The 24,972-nt window shown below is 37.9% G+C and overlaps 1 protein-coding gene and 1 pseudogene across 21 annotated transcripts in view; one reads left to right on the forward strand and one right to left on the reverse strand.

Moving 5' to 3' along the window:
• RAB3GAP1 (RAB3 GTPase activating protein catalytic subunit 1) overlaps positions 1–24,972 on the reverse strand; it is a 140,188-nt gene that overhangs the window by 29,288 nt on the left and 85,928 nt on the right. For 10 of the 21 annotated variants that reach the window (XR_014079277.1, XR_014079276.1, XR_014079275.1 and 7 more), the window contains 6 exons: positions 20,083–20,220; positions 16,395–16,622; positions 10,698–10,794; positions 10,497–10,600; positions 10,257–10,372; positions 8,676–8,778 (listed from right to left, as the gene is read on the reverse strand). Coding sequence is in view for 15 of the 21 variants with exons in the window: in XM_081579213.1 (XP_081435339.1) it covers positions 8,676–8,778; positions 10,257–10,372; positions 10,497–10,600; positions 10,698–10,794; positions 16,395–16,622; positions 20,083–20,220 (786 nt within the window). In the remaining 6 variants the exon portion in view is untranslated. Of the gene's footprint in view, positions 1–4,495; positions 5,405–6,211; positions 6,233–8,675; positions 8,779–10,256; positions 10,373–10,496; positions 10,601–10,697; positions 10,795–16,394; positions 16,623–20,082; positions 20,221–24,972 lie in introns of those variants that run through there. The other 11 variants (XM_081579210.1, XM_081579217.1, XM_081579216.1 and 8 more) reach the window with 5 other exon arrangements.
• LOC145541788 (small ubiquitin-related modifier 1 pseudogene) lies at positions 23,606–23,903 on the forward strand (annotated as a pseudogene).

Consider the following 24,972-nt stretch of genomic DNA (forward strand, 5'->3'; position numbering starts at 1 on the left):
CGCTGATGTCCATCTGGTGATGTCCATGTGTAGAGTCTTCTCTTGTGTTGTGGGAAGAGGGTGTTTGCTATGACCAGTGTGTTCTCTTGGCAAAACTCTATCAGCCTTTGCCCTGCTTCATTCTGTACTCCAAGGCCAAATTTGCCTGTTACTCCAGGTGTTTCTTGATTTCCTACTTTTGCATTCCAGTCCCCTATAATGAAAAGGACTTTTGCATTCCAGTCCCCTATAATGAAAAGGACATCTTTTTTAGGTGTTAGTTCTAGAAGGTCTTGTAGGTCTTCATAGAACTGTTCAGCTTCAGCTTCTTCAGCATTACTGGTCGGGGCATAGACCTGGATTACCGTGATATTGAATGGTTTGCCTTGGAAACGAACAGAGATCATTCTGTCATTTTTGAGATTGCATCCAAGTACTGCATTTCAGACTCTTTTGTTGACTATGATGGCTACTCCATTTCTTCTAAGGGATTCCTGCCCACAGTAGTAGACATAATGGTCATCTGAGTTAAATTTACCCATTCCAGTCCATCTTAGTTCTCCGATTCCTAGAATGTCAATGTTCACTCTTGTCATCTCCTATTTGACCACCTCCAATTTGCCTTGATTCATGGACCTAAGAATGCTTAAAATTCTCCAAGCCAGGCTTCAGCCATACATGAACTGTGAACTTCCAGATGTTCAAGCTGGTTTTAGAAAAGGCAGAGGAACCAGAGATCAAATTGCCAACATCTGCTGGATCATCGAAAAAGCAAGAGAGTTCCAGAAAAACATCTATTTCTGCTTTATTGACTATGCCAAAGCCTTTGACTGTGGGGATCACAATAAACTGTTGAAAATTTTGAAAGAGATGGGAATACCAGACCACCCAACCTGCCTCTTGAGAAACCTGTATGCAGGTCAGGAAGCAACAGTTAGAACTAGACATGGAACAACAGACTGGTTCCAAATACAAAAAGGAGTACGTCAAGGCTGTGTATTGTCATCCTACTTATTTAACTTATATGCAGAGTACATCATGAGAAACGCTAGGCTGGAAGAAGCACAAGCTGGAATCAAGATTGCCAGGAGAAATACCAATAACCTCAGATATGCAGATGACACCACCCTTATGGCAGAAAGTGAAGAAGAACTAAATAGCCTCTTGATAAAAGTGAAAGAGGAGAGTGAAAAAGTTGGCTTAAAGCTCAACATTCAGAAAAGTAAGATCATGGCATCCGGTCCCATCACTTCATGGCAGATAGATGGGGAAACAGTGGAAACAGTGGCTGACTTTATTTTTCTGGGCTCTAAAATCACTGCTGATGGTGACTGCAGCCATGAAATTAAAAGACGCTTACTCCTTGGAAGGAAAGTTATGACCAACCTAGAGAGCATATGAAAAAGCAGAGACATTACTGTGTCAACAAAGGTCTGTCTAGTCAAGGCTATGGTTTTTCCAGTGGTCATGTATGGATGTGAGAGTTGGACTACAAAGAAAGCTGAGCACCGAAGAATTGATACTTTTGAACTGTGGTATTGGAGAAGACTCTTGAGAGTCCCTTGGACTGCAAGGAGATCCAACCAGTCCATCCTAAAGGAGATCAGTTTTGGTTGTTCATTGGAAGGACTAATGTTGAAGCTGAAACTCCAATACTTTGGCCAGCTGATGCAAAGACCCGACTCACTGGAAAAGACCCGGATGCTGGGAAAGATTGAGGGCAGGAGGAGAAGGGGATGACAGAGGATGAGATGGTTGGATGGCATCACCGACTCAATGGACATGGGTTTGGGTAGAGTCCGGCAGTTGGTGATGGACAGGGAGGCCTGGCGTGCTGCAGTTCATGGGGTCACAGAGTCGGACATGACTGAGCGACTGAACTGAACTGAAACTAATGAATGGAATATAAACATAAATGCTAAGAGTGTTTTAAAAATCCCATCCTGAAGAAAAATCTGTATTATTATGGTGGTATAGGAACATTCTGCCTTTTATACAGTTCATGGGGTTCTCACAGCAAGTATAGTGGAGTGGCTTGCTATTTCCCTCTTGCAGTGGATCACATCACATGCCTGGTGTGCTGCAGTCCATGGGGTCCCAAAGAGTCGGACACAACTTGGCAACTAAACAATAATAACAAAGGAACATATAGGTGGCAAGACCCATGAGAGGATACATCCTGTTGGTTCCATGAGCAGTTACATGGAAACACCAGTTACAAAGCTCAAAGGAGGCGGGGGAAGAAACACTGATGATATAATTGCTACTTTCCAATTTAGTAGCAGACCAAGGACATGTAAATACTTTGTTAGCCTCTCCAATCCATTTAGTGGCCATTTCCTCCCTTCAAACTCTTCAGCGACTCACCAATGCCCTGAAGACAATGGCTTGAACTTCCTACTGTGTTTTACCCAGAACTCCATCTAGCCTCAGTGACCTTACCATCTTCATATCTTGCCTCTTTCTACTCTGGGTATCACAACCAGCCAAACTGAAATGTTGGCTATTCTCCAAAGATACATTTTCTTCTGCTTCTGTGTTTTCTGCCCATTCTGTTTTCTCTACCCGTAACACTCTTCCTACACCCTCTCGTATCAGCTAATTTTTGCTGCATAACAAACCCTGTATGCTTGCTAACACTCCGATGACCAAAGATAGACATGGCTAAGTCCAGAACAAAGAGCTGGAAAAATAAACTCCACTTCCTGGGAGCAGCGACACAATCATTATATTAGGGGCAAACATACAAGGATGGTGAAAACATTGTAGTTCTTCTTTGCAATTTATGATACTTTCCCACCTTAGCTCCTACTCACCATCTTTTTTATTTTTGGCCACTTGTGGGAACTTAGTTCCTCATTAGGGATCAAACCCAGGCCCCCAGAGTGAAGTGTGGGGTCCTAACTAGCAGACCACCAGGGAATTCCCCAGCTCCTATTCATCTTCTGCTCTCAATCTAGAAATCATCTCTAGGAAGATTTTCCTGATCCCTACAGCCTGACTGAAAACTCTTTACCATAACCCCTTATATTCACTATTACTGCATGTATTAGCCTCCATTAACAACAAATGAATGAATTACTATGAAAAACCCTGGACCTCATTTCATACCATTGAGTTGACTGCACTCTCCATTTTTGGCAATGTAACCACAGCCTTCCCTACCTGACAGGAAGGCCACTGATGGGGAGGGAGTATGTTTGGTTTCTGTTTTATCTTCATTGCCTAGTACAGTACCTGATATGAAGTAGGTACTTAAAAATATTTTAAAATAAGCAAACATATAAATACAATAAAAGTAACATGGAATAACTGCCACTAAAAAAGGCACAATGTGTTCTTGAGATCTTTGCCAAGATTCAGCAGGCTACAATTATTTAGGAAAATCTGAGACCAGCATAAAACTAAGAACAAAATGCCCAATAGAGGGGTGAAAAGAAGAGAAAATTAGCCAGAGAACAACATCTTCCCTTTTATTAGATTCACGAAGCCTTTTTGAAGTCCAACCACTTTGAAAAACGTTTCTTTGTTGTTAACTTTCTCATTAGAAAGCAGACAAACTCTGTCCTTGAAAGACAAGCTTTCTATTAATACTTGGTACTGCGCTCAGTCCTCAGGCCTGTAGTATGTGGTTTACCCAGCAGCAAAGTCCAGCATCTCAGAGTAAAGTGCTGTGAAGGCCAGAGGTAATCAATCAGGGCCTACTACACTTCATACACACACACACATATATATATATATACTTATATATACATATATGTACACACATTTACATTTGTTTTTACAAAAATAATGTAACAGGGCTTACAGAGTTGTATTAATTCTTTTAAGTTACATAGCCAAGATCTATGCTTCAGTATAATCATTTTTAACTTTGGAGTAAGGTGGGAATTTTAGACCTAAAAATAGATTTAAGATTACTGAACAGAGGCCACTTTAGCAACACAGACTTGATAAATCTTGATCATCACGTAACTAGAAATCTGTTGCTGTTATCCTTACGGTGGATGCCACACATCCCCCATCAATTATCTTCATTTTAAGTAAAATACAAAAGCAAAATAGTTCACTGAAGTTATCTTCTATTCATTACATTAGCACATATGCCGAATTATACTAACTGCATGATAATCTCTATATACGGAGGCTATATTTTTAGCATGTGCTCATCTCTACTTCATTAAATATAGTATCCATTCAGTAACTACAAAAAAAGGAATGCATGCTATACAGCAAGAAAGAGAACAACAACCTGCATGGTGGTATCTTACAGGGCTTGTTGTCGTTGTTTAGTCGCTAAGTTGTGTCCAACTCTTGCGACCCCAAGGACTGCAGCCCACCAAGCAAGAATATTTGTGTAGGTTGCCATTTCCTTCTCCAGGGGACCTTCCTGACCCAGGGACTGAACCCACATGTCCTGCCTTGGCAAGCGGATTCTTTACCACTGAGCCACCACAGAAGCCCACTGAAGATAAAACAAGTCAGAGAAATAAACCTTACAAGAGATATAAAAAACTAATTTGCAGTGACATTTAATATATACTTTTTTTTATCAGAAGGAAAACATGTAAGTCACAGTTACATGGAAAAACAGACTAGGTGAAATTTCAGGCTTTCTCCTAGAATATTCAAAATGCTCATCAAAAGTTATTTAGTGCAATAAAGATTGCCACCAGGTGACTGGATAAACAGAATGTCATTTAGGATTCTAAAAACACAGATTCTGGGAGTAGAAGCTACTGCCAAAATATCTGGAAATCTGAGTTAACAGATACTCTACTTTGCATACTTGATACTAATAAACTTAAGTGGTTATAGAGACTATGAATGCAGGGCAACAGCATATGGGATAGTCATGGAGAAGAAATGAATGCAATCCCAAGGAAGTGAGTACAGAGAACTGCTACTGTTTTAATCTCCTTCCTAACCCCCTCCCCAACAAGGGCAATCTCTTTGGAGCAGAAATCTTTCAAGAGCTGAAGCCCATTCCTCCGCCCCCACCAAGATCCTACGGAGCCCATCAGAAAGTCTCTCAGATGCTGGTATGACTCGATCACTGAACTGGACAGGTCCTCTTCACAGCCTCTCAGGTTCTGACTGACACAGCTTCCTTCCCACAGAAGCGGTCAGCACTGTCTCCGAAGCCACAAGTGAGGGGACTCAAGAAGAGCTAGAAGAAGGAGGTATCTGATGAAAAGGCACCTGCAAGTCTGAAATCCTCTTTGGTGAGAACACTGTACATGCGCTGAGGCAGAGCCCGGGAGTAGGGAGCAGGGCGGGGCACGGCTGTGCGCAAAATCAGTTCCCGGCCCGCGGGGGGAGGGAAGTCTGCTGCCAAGTTCTGCCTCTTCTCTTCTGGGGGGCCCATCTTCTTCAGTTCCTCCTCTGCTGGAGTCATGGTTGCAGCCTTGAAGAGAATCACATGCTAAATTCAAGAGCGAGTTGAATGCTAAACTTAGATCATTTTGAAGGACAGATGAATAAGCATGATAAATACGAAAAAATGTTCTACATTACTCAGTAATGCAATTGATTATGTTATGATTGATCAAAAATCACAACACAGAAAATGCAAGAAGCTTGAAACACTACGTGAGCAGCCAGAAATTACAAATAAATTGGTGACAGAGACAGAGGATAATGACAGCCAAGCAATCTGCTGTGGAAAGTGAGGGCCATATTCAGACATCTGACGAAGAGGGAAAATGGAGCTGTTCTGGTTTCTATACATTTCTTCTAGCAACGACCAAAGTCCAAGTCTGCTGTCGTCAGTCCAGTAAGGAGCTGCTGCTCTCCAGAGTCTGGAAAGATGATATTTATCGATTCTTTCAATTCTTTTCACTTGTCAAATTAAAACTGGGAACACTGGTTTGTTTGTTGGATGATTAATGTGATGCAGAAGTGATAGAGATCCATGAAATGTAGCAGTGACCACAAAAGAGAAGTTCTCAACATTAAAGTCATCTATTTTTTCATTAAAATTGCATAAAATACATATTCAACTAGAGCTTTTATTTTAACTCTGATCACTATCTTTCTTTCACGATACCATTAATTTCGGGAAAAAAGTTGTTTTGGCAATGGAAATATGAAATGTAATGTTAAACACCAGCAAGAAAGGTACACCAAACCCAGACTGTTAAAGAGGAGGTTGGTTAGTCTTAATGACCTTATGAAGTTAGAGAAATGGGAAGGAACAAGAAACTACAAGGGACAAAGGCTATTTTGTTACCTCATCAGAAGACTCAGTCAGCTTGAGGAAGGGTGAGAAAAGAAACAGTGATGAAAGGGAAATAAGCAAGATGGTTTAAAAAGAGCTAGACAAGAGATTTCAAGATTATTTCAGAGACAGCATGCACTACATTAAGGAACATGATCCTATCAAAAAGAATATCAAGACAAAAAACACACCACATACAACACACCTAGTCATCCAGCTGAGCAGACATATTCCACTACTCATGCATCTGATGGCTCAACAGGCAACAAACAGAATGTCACTTAATGAGGAAATGTTCAGCAAAAACCTAGCTCTTTCACTAAAGATTAAAATACTATAAAAAAGTACTCATGGCTTGAAAAACAGATAACCCAATGAATTTAAGACTAGATGTCTGACTTAATTTAGCATGACCAAAGGAAAATCCAATCAGTGATTTGTTTGCAGAATTCTATTTAAATATGGATATAACAATGATAAATGTAATCATGATGAAAGTTTCTTAAAATTTACTATTAAGGAAAAGTTTTAAATATGTAAAATTATGGTATAAAAATGTTAAAATCTTGATTTAAGAGTAGAATTGATATAAAGTATCAGTTAATTATGAAAAATTACATGAGTAAACTTGAATGGTTTCTATTAATTACCCAGATAGTTAAGAGCTGAGTTTAAAAACAGACCAACCAGGTGCTTGTTATATGGATTACAGTCTGCTGAATCTGTAAAAACATTCACTACAAGGTTTGAAAGCTTGAAATATTTGAAAATTACATAATGTGGGATAAATGCACAATTTCAGTATCCATTAAAGGAGATTAACTATACAATGAGCCCAGTGAAAAGATGATATAGTCCTATATTTACCCATGAGAAAGATAATCACATTAGGTGGAAAATAAGAACAAATAATATAATCCTATATTGTAAAATTTACATATATTTGAATATACTAGATGTTAAATGTTGACAATGATCATCAGTGGGTAGTGAGATTAATGTGATTAATTTTGGGGGGGTCATTAATTTTTCTTTATAATTCTCTGTATTATCCAAATTTTTACAACAGTAAGAGTTTACTTACAATCTTGGGGGAAAAGATTATTTTCATATTGGGGAAAATAATTTTGCTTAACTACTTAGAACAATGAGAATGTTCTACTCTTAGCGTTAAAAATCTAAATACTTTAGATTTTTAAATCTTCTTAACAAACAAGTTTTAAAAATTAAGGAAAGAATTTTTGCAGTATGGGGAAAATTCACAATTGGTGTTAACAAGGAAATATATTTGTAAGGTTCTGGCTAGTAAACTGGCAAAGATATTACAGGATGTGAAAACAAACCTGATTCTTGTTTCATTCCAGAGTCAGAAACATAATAAGTCGAAGTAAGTATCTATTGTTTTCTAGAACTTTATAAGGAAATAAAATACTTGGTTTTTAACTTGAAATTCTTAAATTTAGTTTGCCATCCCATAAATAATCTCAAGTTTCAGTTCTTGCTCAAAATTCAGATGAATATATCTGGTTATGATTTTGAATACAGTAACTAGATACACTCCAGACTGACTCAAAGGAGGTTAGGAAGTTTCTTTTTCATGGATAAAGCCATGAAAATCCTTTTCCTTATGTGACTGTGAAAATTACACTTCCAAAACTTGGCCATTCTAAATGTCATCACAGTACTGCATAAGGGGCACCCTGTATTTACTATGCTTCAAAATAATTTTATCAGAACCTTTAAGAAGTCCTAATGTGAGACTCATCTGCAAAAAGCCAGCACCTCTTAACCAGTAAACAACCAGTAAACATTTGTTCAGAAAGAGTCAACATAGAGTATAACTAATACCAACCTCATAAAAAATTCAAATCTTAATAGTTTAGAATGTCAGAAGGTACTATATAATTTTTAAACATTTCCTTTCATCAATAAAGGTAATGACAGAAAAGTTTTCAAATTGGGTTTTTTTTGTATGCTGAAGACTGTTTCCACTGTCCTAAAAATCTGAATCTTGCTCTTCTTTCTGAGGAAAACTTTGAAGTTAGATCTTTTCACCGTTATAAAAATAGTTAAGATTTGCAATTTCACAAGCTAAGTTGTGAATCCACTTGCAATACATGGAGCTTAAAATTGGTAAAACTAAACTCTATTCTAATTTGACAGCAGTAAACATTTTTTCCACACCACTGCGCTGGCCATTGCTAACCAAGTCCCTATCAGATTCTTTAACAAGGAATTTCAGACCATTCTAACTTCTGAAATTTAGGTACAAATTTCAGAAATAAACATCATTTTATTTAAATGTGTAAAAGAGTAGATGGATTTCAAAGGCTAAGAAGTCACTGTTGAGAGTCATTATTTCTTCAATGTTCGAATCCAGTGATTTTAGCAGCTTCATGTGTGGGAATCAAAACAGAACCTTACTGAGCAGAGGCCTGGAGAGATCATGACACAGTCAAGAAGGAATCTCACATACCCTCTGGGCATTCACAAACAGCTTGTGAATGATCCTGCCAGCATGTCCTCTGCCTGCACCGATGACTAACACCTCGGGTTGCTCCAGAAGGCAACTCACAAACCTGGGGGAAAGAGGGAATGAAAGGATGGAAAAGGAGCTGCTCAGTTCACACTGGGTCAGTCCTCCCTGATTAGTTTTGGGGACAAACCCTCAAAATCATATTGGTGAACCCTACATCAAGGCTGGAGTAAAAATTTAACAGGATAGATCAACATTTGGAATTAAAATCAACTCAAATGACAACCTCCATGCCTTTCAACTCTTTTTATAAATTTTTTCAAAAAGCCCATCTCTGTCACAGTGTAAGAAGAAATAGTTTCTTTCTTTCAGACTAGAAGCTTAGACAATGTTATACTAAGGAAAATTTTTTAAAAAGTTTTTAACAACAAAAACCACATTTAATTTAGACACCAAAGCAATGATCCTCATTTTTCATTTTTGTTCTTTTAAGAGGTGTGTGTGTGTGTGTGTGCATGCGCGGGTGCACACACACACATGCACTTAAAATATGTTTTGCTGGGCACAGTCTCAATTGTAAACTGTGCCATTATGTGCTGGAAGCATTCGTCTTCCAAGTACACCACAGACAACGTATGGTGGAACTAAGAGAGTCGAAGACACAGAGCCGCCAAGCTCACACCACCTGCTCACTAACTTGAACTGTTATTTTAGAAACTTCCTTTGATTAGAGTGTATTCTCCTCATTTAAAAGGAAGGAATAGTCAACAGCAAAGAAGGCTGGGAGAAAATTTTGCTCAACAGAAGACATAATATTCAAACAAGAACTTGTTAAAAGCTGTAGCAAATGCCTTGTCATAATATTATTTAACATCAATAATGCTATTTCTCTTGGAAAGGCTGATGAAAATTTTATAGTTATAACAAATTCAAGCCACTTAAGTAGCTAATCTGGAAACACTTTCTCATCTATTAAAACAACATCATCCTTTCAAGTATCTCAGGCAATAATGGACAGGGGTGCGCGCTGACAGCCCCACTTCAAAATGGTCCAAATCTTGGAAGGAGGAAAAGACTGACCCGGTCATTTGCCTCATCCTGGAGAGGCCATCTAGTCACTCTTTCAAAACATATTCACAAGGGACAGAGGATATGCACATTTGCTATCACAACTCTTGTTTAGAACTGGTAGGTAGGAATGTTGAGCGAAAACAGTTTCAGAACACGTCTGCCTGTAGTTAAGAACAGTGCGAGTGGGAAGCAAAGTTTCCAGTAACAAGAGTGAATATGAACAGCCAGTTCCTCCAGAGGCAACTGCTCCAAGAGCAAACAAGGACATTCCTAGAAGACTTGGAAGACTTCATTTTTAAAGCGGGACGAATGGAAACAAGCGGCAAGTACTCAGAAATACAAGAGAGGTCAATCCTTTAACGAACAAATATTTCTTTGTCTCTAACCAACGCTTGTTACAAATAATATAGGAGCACTACAAAGGAATCTCGACATTCTATGAAAATTTTCTAAAGAAAGTGGTGGCTTTTCCTACGGGAGACAAAGATGAGTTAGTCAGATAGCAATTACCTTTCAAGATCTTCCTTTTCCTCTTCTTGTTCACATTTCTCAGTTCCAAACTTGGCTTTCAGTGAGCGGGCTCTGGCAATTATAGCTTCTACATTAGTAATTTGAAGGATGATTTCCTAACAGTGCAAAAGGGGAGAAGAATACATTGGAAAAAGGCAAAAGAAAGCAAAGTATTTTAAAAATACATTTTTAAAATAATTACTGCCAACTGGGAAGAACATTTGACAAGATCAGACTTACTTCCAATTTCTTGTCTTCTGGATTGGGAAAGTGCAAAACTTTACTGGAATGGGATATTATCTGCTTTATAATCTTCTTCACTGAAGAAATGTTTTCTAGACTTTCTGTTTTTAAAAAGACCAAAGCCATCATTAGAGAAGTTAGGCAAAGTCTACTTTCATTTTGAAAATGGACTAATGACTAATCAAATAAGACATTTACCTTCTTCCTTTACCTTGAGTACAGCTGCATGGATTACACAGGGTAACAGGTGCCGAGCAAGGTCTGCTGGCTTCTGGACTGCCAGATAGTGTAGTACCTGAAGGAGACACAAAGTTAGATAAATGATCAAGACAACTGCCAAAGAAGAAAGCATCCATTTACAGAAGTAAGATCTTTGTCCCCTGAACTCACACCTGTAACAAGAGTAGAGAAGAGCTCTCTTCTCTTAGTACCTATCCTACTCCTTCAGGTAAGTAGCTGCTACTCCCAAAGGTGAGAATAATGTTACTGGAAACAGCTAAGAACTTCAGTCCTTAATAATGGTGAATACTCTCATAATGCTTTTTTCTTGATACAGAGAACACTAAAACCATCTGCAAATTATACCACCTTGAGATAACAACTGTTAATGATGGAGCATTTTCACTGCAGGATTTTTCAAGATTTTGAATATACATAATATATTTCCATGTGTACTAAGTTGCTTCAGTCACATCTGACTCTATGTGACCCTATGGACTATAGCCCAGCAGGCTCCTCTGTCCGTGGGATTCTCCAGGCAAGAATACTGGAGAGGGTTTCCATGCCCTCCTCCAGGGGAACTTCCCAACCCAGCGATCGAACCCATGTCTCTTATGTCTCCTGCATCAGCAGGGGTTTTTTTTTTGTTTTTTTTTTTTTTTACCACTAGTGCCACCTAAGTAAACTAATATTAGGTATGTAAAATACTGTTTTGTAACCTGCTTTCCTCACTTAGGATTTCTAAACATTGCTAGCGACGTTCCTCTAAATTTTTTGGTTTGTTTCAGTTGTTTCGTTTTATTGTTTTCTCCAAAATGAAGATTTATTATTTTTCTGATTAAAAAACACACAGAAAGGCATGTGTAGCACATGGTCCCTACCTTTAAGCTCTTTATTCAACAGCAGTAAAGACAAAAGAAACACAGTATCATTGTGGCTGAAAAATGCTCACAGATCTCAAAGCAAACAATCAAACAAAGAAGTATAATGCAGAAGTTCTCTAGAAATTCTACTTCCTAAGGAACAACACAGTTTTGTGTTTATCTTCTCAAGCTTATTTCTATGCCTATTTAAACACAAAGATACACATGTGTATGCAATTTCTTAACAAAAGCTCATAATATACACAATTTCAAAACTTGCTTTGGCCATTTAATGATTTATGATTTAGAATTATTGCCTTGGGACTTCCCTGGTGGTTCAGCGGCTAGGAATCCGCCTGCCATTGCAGGGCACACAAGTTCTATCTCTGGTCCAGGAAGATCTCACATGACACAGAGCAACTAAGCCCATGCTCCACAACTACTGAAGCCTGCATGCCTATGAGCCTGTGCTCCGCAGCAAGAGAAGGAATCGCAATGAGAAGCCCTCACACAACTGGAGAGTAGCCCTCGCACTCCGCAACTAGAGAAAGCCCACTGAAGCAAGGAAGACCAAGCACAGACATAAATAAATAAGTAATATTTTTTAAAAATTGTTTGCCTAGAAGGGCCTGTTTTGAAATACTTTTAAAATTAAAAAATGTTTTTAAAATACACATAGCAGAGTATTTTATATACAGAAAACACAAACACTTGTTTACACACCAATCAGCTTAAGAAACAGAAGATACCGGGACTTTCCAAGTCCTCCTTGTGCTTGCCTTGATCAAGACTCCCTCACTCATGCACTCCACCCCTCATGTAACTACTAATCATTCCTTTTTCATAGCTGTCTCACATATGTACATAGCCCTAAACAATGTGTTGTTTAGTTTTGTCTGGTTTTAATCTTTGTATAAACGGATTGTTTCTAGTTATGCCCCTCAGTGACCTGTTTTTCATTCGGCATTGTTTCTGAGATACATAGATATTAATACATGCTATATATAATTTGCTATATTAAAATGCACCCCCCCATTTTTTGCTATTATTTAATGTTTCTCTCACATTATTTCATAAGTTTATGGCATACATGTAGAGGAATTTCTTCAGGGTATCTATCTAAAAAAAACAATGCCAAATTATTTTTTTTCAAATACTGAAATCATATTCCAAATTATTTTACTAAGTATTTGAACAGATTTTCATTCTTATATAGAGTAATAAGAGTTCCCACTATTGAACATCCTTGTCAACACTATTAAAAATATTTTCCTTAACGTACAGAAAAACAAATTTCCAAGAATACAAAATATTTGTACATCCTTTATCTGCACTCATTTCCTTTTACTTCATCTCTTTTTTTTATTACATGCATCTCTCCTCCTCTGTAGGTCCATACAATATATACATATAAACATTTTCTTTCTAAATATGAGATCATGTTCCATACAGGATATCCCTCTATCTCCAAATACCTGTATTTCCTAAAATTAAGAATGTAATTAACACTGATCAAATACTTTTAATCTAACCCATTATCCTTAGTTTTATTGCAGCGATCAGAATATTGGTGTTATTTCCATTATGAAGCCCACTGATGTTTTCTTTGCACCCTAATATACTATCTGTTTTGGTGAATGCTCCATGTGCATTTGAAAAGGAAGAACTGTTTCTATTATCAAGGTATAGTATTTGCGATGTATCTAAAAGATCAACCTTATTGATTATCTTGTTTAGTTTTGTCTACTTGACTGTCTTGTACACTGGGAGTGTGTTAAAAGTACTCTGCTATTAGTGTGTTTTGATCTATTTCTCCTTGCATCTCCCATGATTTCTGTTTTATACAAATGATTACATTATCCAGTGCATAAACATTGACAACTGTATACTCTCATTGTGAAATATCAATTTTAGACTGTAAAGCATCCTTATGTATCTCATGTAATGCTTTTCTGCTTTGATTCTGTTTTATTTGGCATCCGGATGATAATCCCTGCATTCTTAATGTTTCATACCTGGTAAATCTCTGTCCATTGTTTATTTTGTAGTCTTTTTGAGTCACAGAATACCTTGTTTACAGCACAGACATGGGTTTTATAAGACTATCTTACACTGCAATTACTCTGTATGCAGTATCATCTTTATAATGTGTGTTACTCTATTTGGTGTGTGTTCTTTGCTTGTGAATAATTTTTCCATTGTACTTAGGAAGGTTCATGGAGAAGGCAATGGCAACCCACTCCAGTCCTCTTGCCTGGAAAATCCCATGGATGGAGGAGCCTGGTAGGCTGCAGTCCATGGGGTCGCTGGGAGTCGGACACGACTGAGCGATTTCACTTTCACTTTTCACTTTCATGCACTGGAGAAGGAAATGGCAACCCACTCCTGTACTCTTGCCTGGAGAATCCCAGGGATGGGGGGAGCCTGGTGGGTGGCCGTCTCTGGGGTCGCACAGAGTCGGACACGACTGAAGCGACTTAGCAGCAGCAGCAGCAGTAGGAAGGTTCATATTTTCATTCTTGCGATATTACCTTTTCTGCTGCCCTTAATTCCTTTATATCTTTATTTTATGAACTTTATATCTTTCCTTTATAAAATTATGGTCTGATAATTTTAAATAGTATCCTTTGATTACTACCTATTATCTATGTAACAGTCAATGAGTGCATTCTACTTTCCTCTTCCTGTTTTTCCATCCCAGCTTTTTTAGATGCATTCTATTTTGTCCTAATATACAATTTTTACATATTCTTCTTCTACCCATGACCCCAGCTAGTTTTAGTTTTAGCTGTAAAATTAAATAAATGAAATGCTCACCGTTAGCTCTTTGCCAGTCTCCCTAGTCATCTTCTTGGTTAAATTTATTCTTCTCTACTATGCTGTTCAATAAGGCAGCCACCTGCCACAGAGAGCCATTTAAAAACTCAGTTCTATGCTACTAGTTACATTTCAAGAGCTCATTAAAGCCACATGTAGCCAGGGGCTACAATTTGCACAGTGAAGCTATGACCATTCTGAACACTGCAGAAAGTTCTACTGGACAGGGCAGCTGTACTGGATTTCTCAGGAAGGGCCTTTGTATACAGTTATATGTGCAAAAACATGGAGAAAACATTTTTTATAGCCTTGATTACTTGAACAGCTTGGTGAAATGTAAAATATTTAATTTGTAATTTTTGCTGATATTTCTTGAAAACTCTTCCCCACACTGCTGTGCTACTGAAAAATCTGACAACTGTTTAGTTCTCTTGCCCTTGTAAATTATTTTCATGTTTTGCCTGCAAGGTCTGAGAATTTTTTTTTAATATTTAAGGTCTAGTAGTACTACAGTGATAAAATTTGGAGTTCACTACACCTAATCAATTTTTCCCTGAACCCAATGAGCATTTTTAATATGTGAATTCAGATTTTCTTTCATTTTCAGAAAGTTTTCTTAGATTACAATTTTAAGTATTTAGTTCTGTTCCAGTGTTTTGATTTTTCTGCTTCAAGGACTCTGATAAAATGAGTGTTATTTCTACTTTTCCTATCTTTCAGTTTTACTACTTTCTCTCTAATCCTTTTTACTCCTTTATCTCATTTTCTTTCTCTTGGTTATTTTAATGCTCTTCCTCAATGCCTTTTATTAAATTTAAATATGAACCTATTCTTCTGTGGGTACTATGTAATTTAGTCTTTATTTTTGATATGGTTGTTTTTTTCTTCTACTTCCATCCCAAGTTAAATTAGCAGTAGTTTCATTTCTTTGTGGGGTTTTTGGCTTCATGTGGCTCTTGTTTTTAGCATTTCTGATTAAACATGATTTTTCACACCCTCCCATGCTTATATGAGAATATCTGATTCAGATTAGACTATTATGTTAACAATTTTCTTCTGCTTTGTGGTCAATTTTCTGGGAAATATTTTCATTAGCTGAAATGATCCAATTCACACTTTTTTACAGTAGTTTTATATAGATGTGGTTTGCTCTTTACTACTACTGGTCATGTCATAGTTTGAAAGTGCCCTCTTCTGCACAGTTTCTTCCATGGCTGGTGGAAGATGAAGGAGGATGATATATATTACTTCTTTTTCTATAGAATCTTTAATTTTCCCCTATTTCCTTCTTTTCCATCATTGCTTTATCTCTAAGGGGTATGTCATTTCTACCTACTTACCTGGTCCTTCCTAAGGCAGAGGAGAGTCTCTGATTGCCCACTTCCAGCCCTCCTTACTTCCCTATAGCCAGTGCTGTTAACTGTCCAGCCCTACCTGTGTTGAGAATTTTGGCACTTAGTGTTCTGAACAGTCTTTCTAGGGTGATTGTGCTACATCTAAGTCTTCTGTGTCCTTTCTCACCTCTTCTTAAGACTCTCTATCCATACTCTCTAGACCCAAAGTAGTCTATTAAATGATTATACCATAATTTATTAAACAATGCTCTATTTTTTGAAACTTTGGTTGTATCTATTTTTTCACTAAAAAACTTCTTGAACATCACTGTTTCACATTGATCTTTATATATTTCTCTCATTACTTAATACATTTTTTTGGTAGTAGAATTGCTAGGTCAGAGGACATGATCATTTTTAAGGCTTTTGACATATGCTGATGGTCCAAGAATAAGCATTTTACGTAAAATATGCAGTCTTATTCTTTGGCCTATTTGTAACCAGTTCTAAAACCTTAAACATGAATATTAGATATATAAAAGGCTCATAACATTTCAAAGCTTTGTTTCTCAAGTATGTTCAAAGCTCTCGCATCTTGTCATAGTTTTTAAAATACTAGAATAATAATTAGCAGTCACATTAGATACCCAAACCTCAGTTACCTTTTCTGCTTCCCGTGTGTCATCAAAGAGTCTCCTCTGCCTTCTAGCAGGAATCGGCTTGGCTGTTTCCCAGGCCTCTACCCACATATTGCTTGGAATCTTCATTCGGGCACTCAGTTCTCCTTTCAGAACCATGTTGCCCTTTTCATCAACCACTTCTTCTTCAATATAATCCCGAGGTGAGTACCACCTCACAAAATCTTCCAGAAAACAACCTGGATTAGCTGCCTAAAGTAGACAAAAAATTCAGCAGAGTCAAAAATCAACAGTTACTGATAAACCTGTTTTCAAAATCGTACTTTCATTTTCATAAAAAGACTAATCTTCACAAAATCTAGTACGTGACTTGAGTTTGAATGTCACCATTAAATCACATCAGATGTTAAAGCACCAAAGTACTTTGTTTTTCCTGCCTCCATTTTATAGAAAAAGAAAACATTTTCATTTGATGAATTTGGAAATAAAAATCTGATGTAAAGTGAAAATAAATCTCAGACTGTAAGTTATATAAGTTAGTTTAAAATTATAGTGCAATAACTACTCAATACTTAGAAAAGCATCAATAAGCTCAAGTCAAGTAAATTAAATAAAACACAACATGATCAGAATAATAACTCAATGATGGAAAAGTTTTGCTTTTTTCCCTCAATAAGTCAATACTGGTACTGCAATAAACATCAGCTAACCTCGAAAATGTTCTATTCAGCCATCAAATTCTTGTGCCTTATATAACAAATTACCATCACATAAACTGCTTTAGTGCTATTAAGGAATTGGAATTCAAGTTACTGTTTTTCAGGCTTCTGAAACCAAACTAATTAAAGCTTTATTTAGTGGAGAATTCTATAGAATTAACAATGATGCATGCCAAAATTTTTTAAGTAATTCTACATCCAAGCCTGAATAAAAGGGAGAGGTTTCACAGTGTGAGTAGTAAGACATGGAGGTCTTTTTACAAGTGCCCAGTAATGTACCGTTGTTGTTGTTGTTTAGTCGTGTTCGACTCTTTGTGACCCCATGGACTGTGTAGCCCATTAGGCTCCCCTATCCATGGGATTTCCCAGGCAAGAATACTGGAATGGGTTACCATTTCCTTCTCCAGGGGATATTCCCCACCCAGGGATTGAACCAATGTCTCCTGCATTGCAGGCAGATTCTGTACCACTGAGCCTCAAGGGAAGCCCAGTAATGTATTAGTAGAGTACTAAGGAGGGGCATATATGTCATTCCTTTAGTACTCAAAGGGTACACACATTAAATACATTCCTTTCTGGTTATAATTCTCTACCACAACATATTCATCCTGCTATGAATACTATATTTAATTGCCTGAAACAGATATGTAGGCATTACTAAAAAGTGCTAAGCAGAAAGTCATTTTCTTTCTTTTTAAATTAACCTCAGACCAAAATGAAAACCAACATGACAGGAATGGTTAGTCTTAAATTTGAAGAACAAAACTGCCAATTTCTCCTTATTGAGCTTACTGGCTATCAGTATACTCAGGCCCACCAATTTAGGAAGCCCTCAAAGGGATGAGGAATCAGAGGAAGGTTCTTAACTGACAGTCAACAACATCAACTTCTAAGAGCTATGGCATCATGGCAACAAAAAACTGCTGTGAGATGCAATGGGTCAAGATTACTGCATGATTCAGAATTCATGTATAAGACTGGATATTAACCAGGCAACACCACACCCACATGAATACACCTCAGGAAAATAGAGAGACAGCCTTGAGTGAAGAGAGTGAACCTAAAAAAGAAATCAACACTGAACTCTTGTACTAGAGAATGTATTAAAGGAAGACATTTCACACCAGAATGCTTCCTTCTGGCTGTCCTTATACCAGACAGTACATAGTGCCACCAAGAGAGTCTCAACATTCACTTCAGCTACGGCTTATCTTCTTTCTACTCTTACAGGTATCTACTCCAAGGGCATGCTCTAGAACAGGCCCTGTCCTTCCGGAATTGTGCCATGTAAGCGCCTCAGCTACATATCAGCATTTATCCAAAGCTCTGGGAACCTCCCATGGCCCCAGTACATCCCTATACAAAAAGGGAAAGGGAACCATACCTATTTTAGAGTGACTACTATTTCCTTAAATATGTTATCTGACTCCCACATAGGGGCGGGCAGATGTGTAAGTTGGTTATTTGACATACAATCTATTTTCTGGTTAAAACACTGTAAGAGACTTGTACATTACCCAGGTTAGTCCAAAAGAGTCTAATGAACCACAGTTTTGTTGAAGCACAGTGTTAAAGGAATTATACAGCACCTTACCATGAGGCAAATACATTTCTATGGGGGAAAGGATTTACAGTTCCAATTGGGAATGTTCTCCCACACATGCTTCTACAGGACAGTAGGATAGGGACAGATGATTACAAAGGCAGGTTTTAACGGTTGGGTTAAAAAAACAGCTGTGATGGAGCCAGTACTTCCTACTGTGCACAACCCTAAGCCAATTCCCTTCTCTACCTTTTTGACTTAACAGAGGCCCTGACAGTCAACTGGTTTCTCTTTATCCACTGTACCAACTATCTGTTTTAAAACAACACATCTCTTTCTTGTCTCACAGCAAAACTCAAAGATTTTCTGTATCTTTCTAATCTCTAAGGAAAACTTGCAGCTCTCAAGAGGTTTACTAAAGATTTCTTCTCTTAGGAATGATGGGGTAAACAAGCAGGGAATAAAAAGGCTCCTTTTTACTGTCACTTAACTTTGTTAGCAGGCAAGATGCAAGTGGCATAGGTTTTCATGGAGTGTTTTCATTCAAATAACAAACTTAGGCTGGCCTACATAGCACAAAAGCAGTACTAAGAGAGGCTATGGAATGAAGAGATGGAGGCCATTGCAGGTACCAGTAGGTTAAGGAGGAAAGTCTGGGCATGAGGGACAGTTCAGAAAATCAGTAGCAGGAAAGGGAAGCCCTATGGCCCACTGAACTACCCACTGTTTTCTTTTTAATGTACGTGGATGTATCTCTGCTTTCAAGAGTAAGTAATTCAACGAGACTCTTTTTATCCCTGAGTTTAAGTGTCACCACTCTCTGAATCCTCTGTGTCCTAGATACAGGCCTATATCTAAGCCTAAAATATTCTTCTCCATGTAGCAAATGCCTATGCACCCTAAAAGGTGACTCTTCTGAGAGACTTTCCATTATTCCCACTCAGTAGAGTCAGTCACCTTTTTGACCTTGATTTCCTAAGAGAACTCATCACTTAATAATTTTTTACATATCCCCTCCCACAACCTCAACAGACTATAATTGAGGATAAACATTATACTTAATTACCTAATCACAGTGCCAGTCACAAAGTAGGCAATCAAAGGTTTGTTGAACGAACCAGCCTATGTTAAATCCGAAGGGGTTCCTAAAAGCCTTGTATTAAACTGACTGACACAAAGGAAGAAGACAGCCAAATACACATAAAGAAATGATTCAGTTCTCAATTTTCAACTATTATTCAAAGATTATTCTTTTCTTTTTTAAATTCAAGAAGCAAGCTTGACTGTGACCTTTAGGGGATGGAGGCAGGGTGTTGTAACTACTAATGAAATCAAAACATTTAACGAAAAAAAGACATTCAGGCCTTCACACCACTTTATAGAGTGACTTTTACAGCTTCATCCCAGAATATCTCAAAACAGACTCCCGAGCTCTGACAGTGTGACCCACCTTAAAAGACTCCATATCTGAGAGCAGACATGCACTTTGCATGCGTGCTCGGAGGTGAGCCCCTTCTGCCGATGTACCCAATTTAGCTAGAACCTCCGACTGCTCTTCGAGCAGATCTTCTGTCATAGGTGCTGGTTCCTGCAGAGCACAAAAGGACAAAACTCATGAATAGCTTTTTTTTTGGAGAAAGCAGAACTATAAAAATAGAACAAAGACAACAACTGTTTCAGCTCTAGCAGTCACAAGATATGTATTTAAAAGAATTCAAAGAAATTCTCAAGTTTTTTGGAACCTACACAAAAAAGTAACAAGTTAATAAGAATAAACATGACTTTCAATGCTCCCCTCCCCAACAGATAAGATCATCATGTTTCCTCTTGAGAGGAATTGGATGACTGAACATTTTCCTCCCTACTAATGATATCTTAAAGGAAACAACCCTGAATGTTCTTTGGAAGGACTGATGCTCCAATAATTTGGTCACCTGACGTGAAGAGCTGACTCACTGGAAAAGACCCTGATGCTGGAAAGACTGAGGGCAGGAGGAGAAGGGGGTGATAGAGGATGAGATGGTTGGATGGCATCATCAACTCAATGGACATGAGTTTGAGCAAACTCCAAGAGATAGTGAAGGACAGGGAAGCCTGGCATGCTGCAGTTTATGGGGTTGCAAAGAGTCGGACATGACTGAGTGATTGAATAACAACAATGATAAAGAAATGAAGTCCTAAATATTTTTATGAATGTCATTATTACTTGCCACAAGGTTTTTATTATAACTAGTGAGAGAAGAAAATTGATATATGTATGAAAATAAAGGCACATGAACTGAACGCCAAGTAAAAGCCCCTAAATAACTATGTTTTATGTTGGAGGAGCTGCATTGAGTTTAGGTTCCAAACATGTTGAAATTATCAGTTCCCACAAGAAGTTGGATGTTTTTTACTTTGGGAATCAGAGACATTCTATATTTTAATGGCAACCCCAAATAAAACAGCAGCTAAGGCAACTCTGAAGGAAGAAACAACTGTAGAATCATTAAGAAAGTGACAGAAACAATTCAAAACTGCTCAAAGGGGTTGAGGAAAGTTCTCTAAGAACTGATTTCATTCGATTTTATATTTGAAATATGAAGAACTTAACAAGTCAGAGACTAACCAAACAGATCTTGCCTCTTTGTTGTTAAAACCAGAAAACCATGAACTCTTTTATTCTTAGATAATAGGACCCAGCAGAAGTAAGTGTCTTGTCAATAAATAGATTCCTTCTAGATTTCAGGAGCTTACTATAAAGCAAGTTTTTTTTTCTCAGTCTCATACTACTGACATTTTAGACTGGATAATTCTCTGTTGTGGAGCCTCTTCTATGCATTGTAGGATGTTTAGCAGCATATCTCTGCTCCTGCCTATTGTAGTGGTATCTCTACTGCCTGTATTACCACTCCATCTCATGACAATCAAAAGTGTTTCCAGACCTTGCCAAATACCCCTGGGAGGCCAAACACAGTTCCCAGTTGAGAACTTCTGCCACAGAGATAAATAATTTTCACAGGTATCTTTCAGAAATAAAGTAGAAGAAATGTAAAGGTATAGCATTCAAAACACAGCAACAAACAGAAGAAAGTAACTTTTTTGTGTGTGTGAAAGTAACTTCTTTTCCTTATATCATTCTCATTTTTGAAACAGCCCTACAGGGGCACTTTCAAACACTGTTGGAGAGAATATAAATCTTCCCGGACAACAATCTGGCCACCAATACATGGCAAGCATTTATGATCATGCCCTCTGACCCAATAATTCCACTTCTAGAAATATCACTGTAGCACCATTTATAACAGCATGAAAATTCAAAGAATCTGAATGTATAATAACAGGGAAATGGTTGGACACAGGAAAAAAGGGGAAGGAAGCACTTTAACAGTGATTACCTCTGGATTATGGAATTGTGAGTTTTTGTTTTGTTGTCTCTACAATGAACATACATCACTTTTAAGGTCACTGATACTTGGGGGTGAGTAATAATTGGCAAGGCAGCATGACAGAGTGGTTAAGAGCTTGGGCTCTAGAAGCAACTGCCTGTATTTGAATCCCAGCTCCGTTACCTTGAGCAATAACCCCAGTTTTATGTGATCCACTGCTGTAAAGAACAGATTCGAGCACAAACTCAATAAACGTTTGCTAATAAATTATAGACGAAATACTTAGGTTGTATCATAAGCTTTTTATTCTACTTTCCCTATGATATCAAAATTCTTCAGTCAAATTCAAGTTACATGAATCTCCAATGAAGCAATATACTCAAGAGCAGACTCCCTCATTATTTCCATTAAAAGAAACTACTTTTCATTGTCCTTTCGCCTCCTCCCTAAGGAAAGGAAGAGACTGAAAGAGCTACTGACTACTCCTCCCACCTGGGAACTCAAACCAAATGTAAGTGAAAAACATGATCAAGAGGAATACAAGTGGCAAGTAGCATGAAGATTATACTTCTTCCTTTTTTTTTAAGACTTACTTTTTTCTGGCTGTGCTGGGTCTTTGTTGCTGCGCGTGGGCTTTCTCTAGATCATCCCCTGAAACCAGAAGGCTGTGGCTAACTCCTTGAAGTCCTAGAATAAGACCGTCACTTCCAGGTTGGCTACTCTGCCTGAGAAGCCACCTGCCACTGACTGGGCTTACTACAAGGCAAGCGTGGCAAAAGCTAGCTTGGTGGATGACTTTGAGAAGAAGTTTAATGCCCTAAAGTTTCCTCTGCTGTGCTTAGTTGCTCAGTCCAGCTCTTTGCAACCCCATGGATGTAGCGTGCCAGACTCCTCTGTCCATGGGGATTTTCCAGGCAAGAATACTGGAGTTGCCATGCCCTCCTCCAAGGGGAACTTCCCAACCCAGGGATCGAAGTCAGGTCTCCAGCATTGCACGTGGATTCTTTACCCATTGGGCCACCAGGGAAGCCCAAGAATACTGGAGTGGGTAGCCGATCCCTTCTTCAGGGGATCTTCCTGACCCAGGAATCGAACCAGGGTCTCTTGCATTGCAGGCAGATTCTTTACCAGCTGAGATATCAAGGAAGCCCAAAGGTTCCTATACCAGAGGATAAATATACTGCCCAGGTGGACGCTGAGGAAAAGAAGATGTGAAAAGCTATGCTGAGTTTTTGTCTCTCCCAAAGACCAGGATTCAGGAATATGAGAAAGAGTTGGAGAAGATGAGAACATAATTCCATTTGATCAGATGACCACTGAGTACTTGAATGAAGTCTCTCCAGAAACCAAATTAGACAAGAAGTACTCCTACTGGCCTCACAAGTCAATTGAGAATTTATAAACTTGAGTCTGGAAGAAAGCTCTGGCCCTTGAATTATAAACTGTGTACATTAAAAATAATAACATAGAGAAGGCATAGAGGAAGTCCCTCCAGCCGTGGTGTTGTGCTGTCAGGTAGAGAGACGGATCTATAAACCCCAGAGAGAGGTTCTACCTACCCAAGGCCGCTGATGTGCGGAGACCCCAGGGGAAACCACTGTCACCATGTCTGCCCAGGAAGCAAAACCTTTAAGGACTTGGGGGATAAGAAGGAAGGAGAATAAAACTCAGAGTCATCGGACAGGATAGCAGTGAGATTCACTTCAAAGTGAAAATGACAACATATCTCAAGAGACTCAAAGAATCATACTGTCAAAGACAGGGAGTTCCCATGAATTCACTCAGGTTTCTCTTTGAAGGTCAGAGAATTGCTGATAATCACACTCCAAAAGAACTGGGAATGGAGGAAGAAGATGTGATTGAAGTTTATCAGGAACAAACAGGGAGTCATTCAACGGTTTAGATATTCTTTTTTATTTTTTCTATTTCCCCTTAATCTTTTAAAAATAGTTCTTTTGTAATGTGGTGTTCAAAACAGAATCGAAAACTGGCACCCCATCTCTTTAAAACATCTGGTAATTTGAATTCTAGTGCCCATTATTCATTACTGTTTCTTTTCATTGTGCTGATTTTTGGTGATCAAACCTCAGCCCCCTTCATACTCTCTCTCCTATTTAAAAATCACAGGTGTGCATAGAGATCCTGCCTTTTCTGGGACTCTGTGTTTGCAGGCTTGTGATAAATAAGATCAACTAATGCAAGTGTTCCTAATGAATTTCCAACTGGCCCTGAAGTTCTAGCATGTGATTGCTTCACTCCTGGACTATGAATTTCAGTGGGAGATGGAAGTTTTTCGGAAAACAGAACTGTGGAAAATGACCTTTCCTTAACTTGAAGCTACTTTTAAAATCTGAGGGTCTGGACCAAAAGAAGAGGAATCTCTAGTTGGAGTCAGAATGACAAAGAATAATGACTAACTCCAAAGATGGCTTCGCTAAAGAGAAAGCATTTTAAGATGAAAGAAAAATCTTGTCAGCAGACCCCAGAAAAGATCTGGTTTTCATTAGCAATTAAAGTTATTCATGCAGAAGTGTATACAACAGAACACTGCTCTTTTTGACTTTATTTGTACTTTTTGGCCTGGGATATGGGTTTTAAATGGACAGTGTCTGTACCAGTTTCATTAAAATAAACAAAATATTTGTAAAAACCGTAAAAAAATAAAATTAACAACATAGTAAAAAAATTATCCTCCAATTAAAAGTTTAAAAAAATAAAAATGAGAAAGGGATGTTATAATCACATGCTATGATTTTGGTTTTATTATTTCTTCTTGCATATCCATTAAATTGTGATTTGTAAACTATTCTGTTTATATTATGCAGTAAACTTAATCTAAAATATTGCTTTGCCTTAAAATACTATGTCTAATATTAATAATAGATCTTCTTTTGCTTATTAATTATGTGCCATAACTTATTTCCTTTTATTTTATCCTTGCTATATGTTTGTGGTTGAGGTATTTCTTTAGT

Source organism: Giraffa tippelskirchi, chromosome 3, assembly GCF_054371585.1.
Source record: "Giraffa tippelskirchi isolate mGirTip1 chromosome 3, T2T-mGirTip1v1.2.pri, whole genome shotgun sequence".
In the NCBI taxonomy this organism is placed as follows: Eukaryota; Metazoa; Chordata; class Mammalia; order Artiodactyla; family Giraffidae; genus Giraffa; species Giraffa tippelskirchi.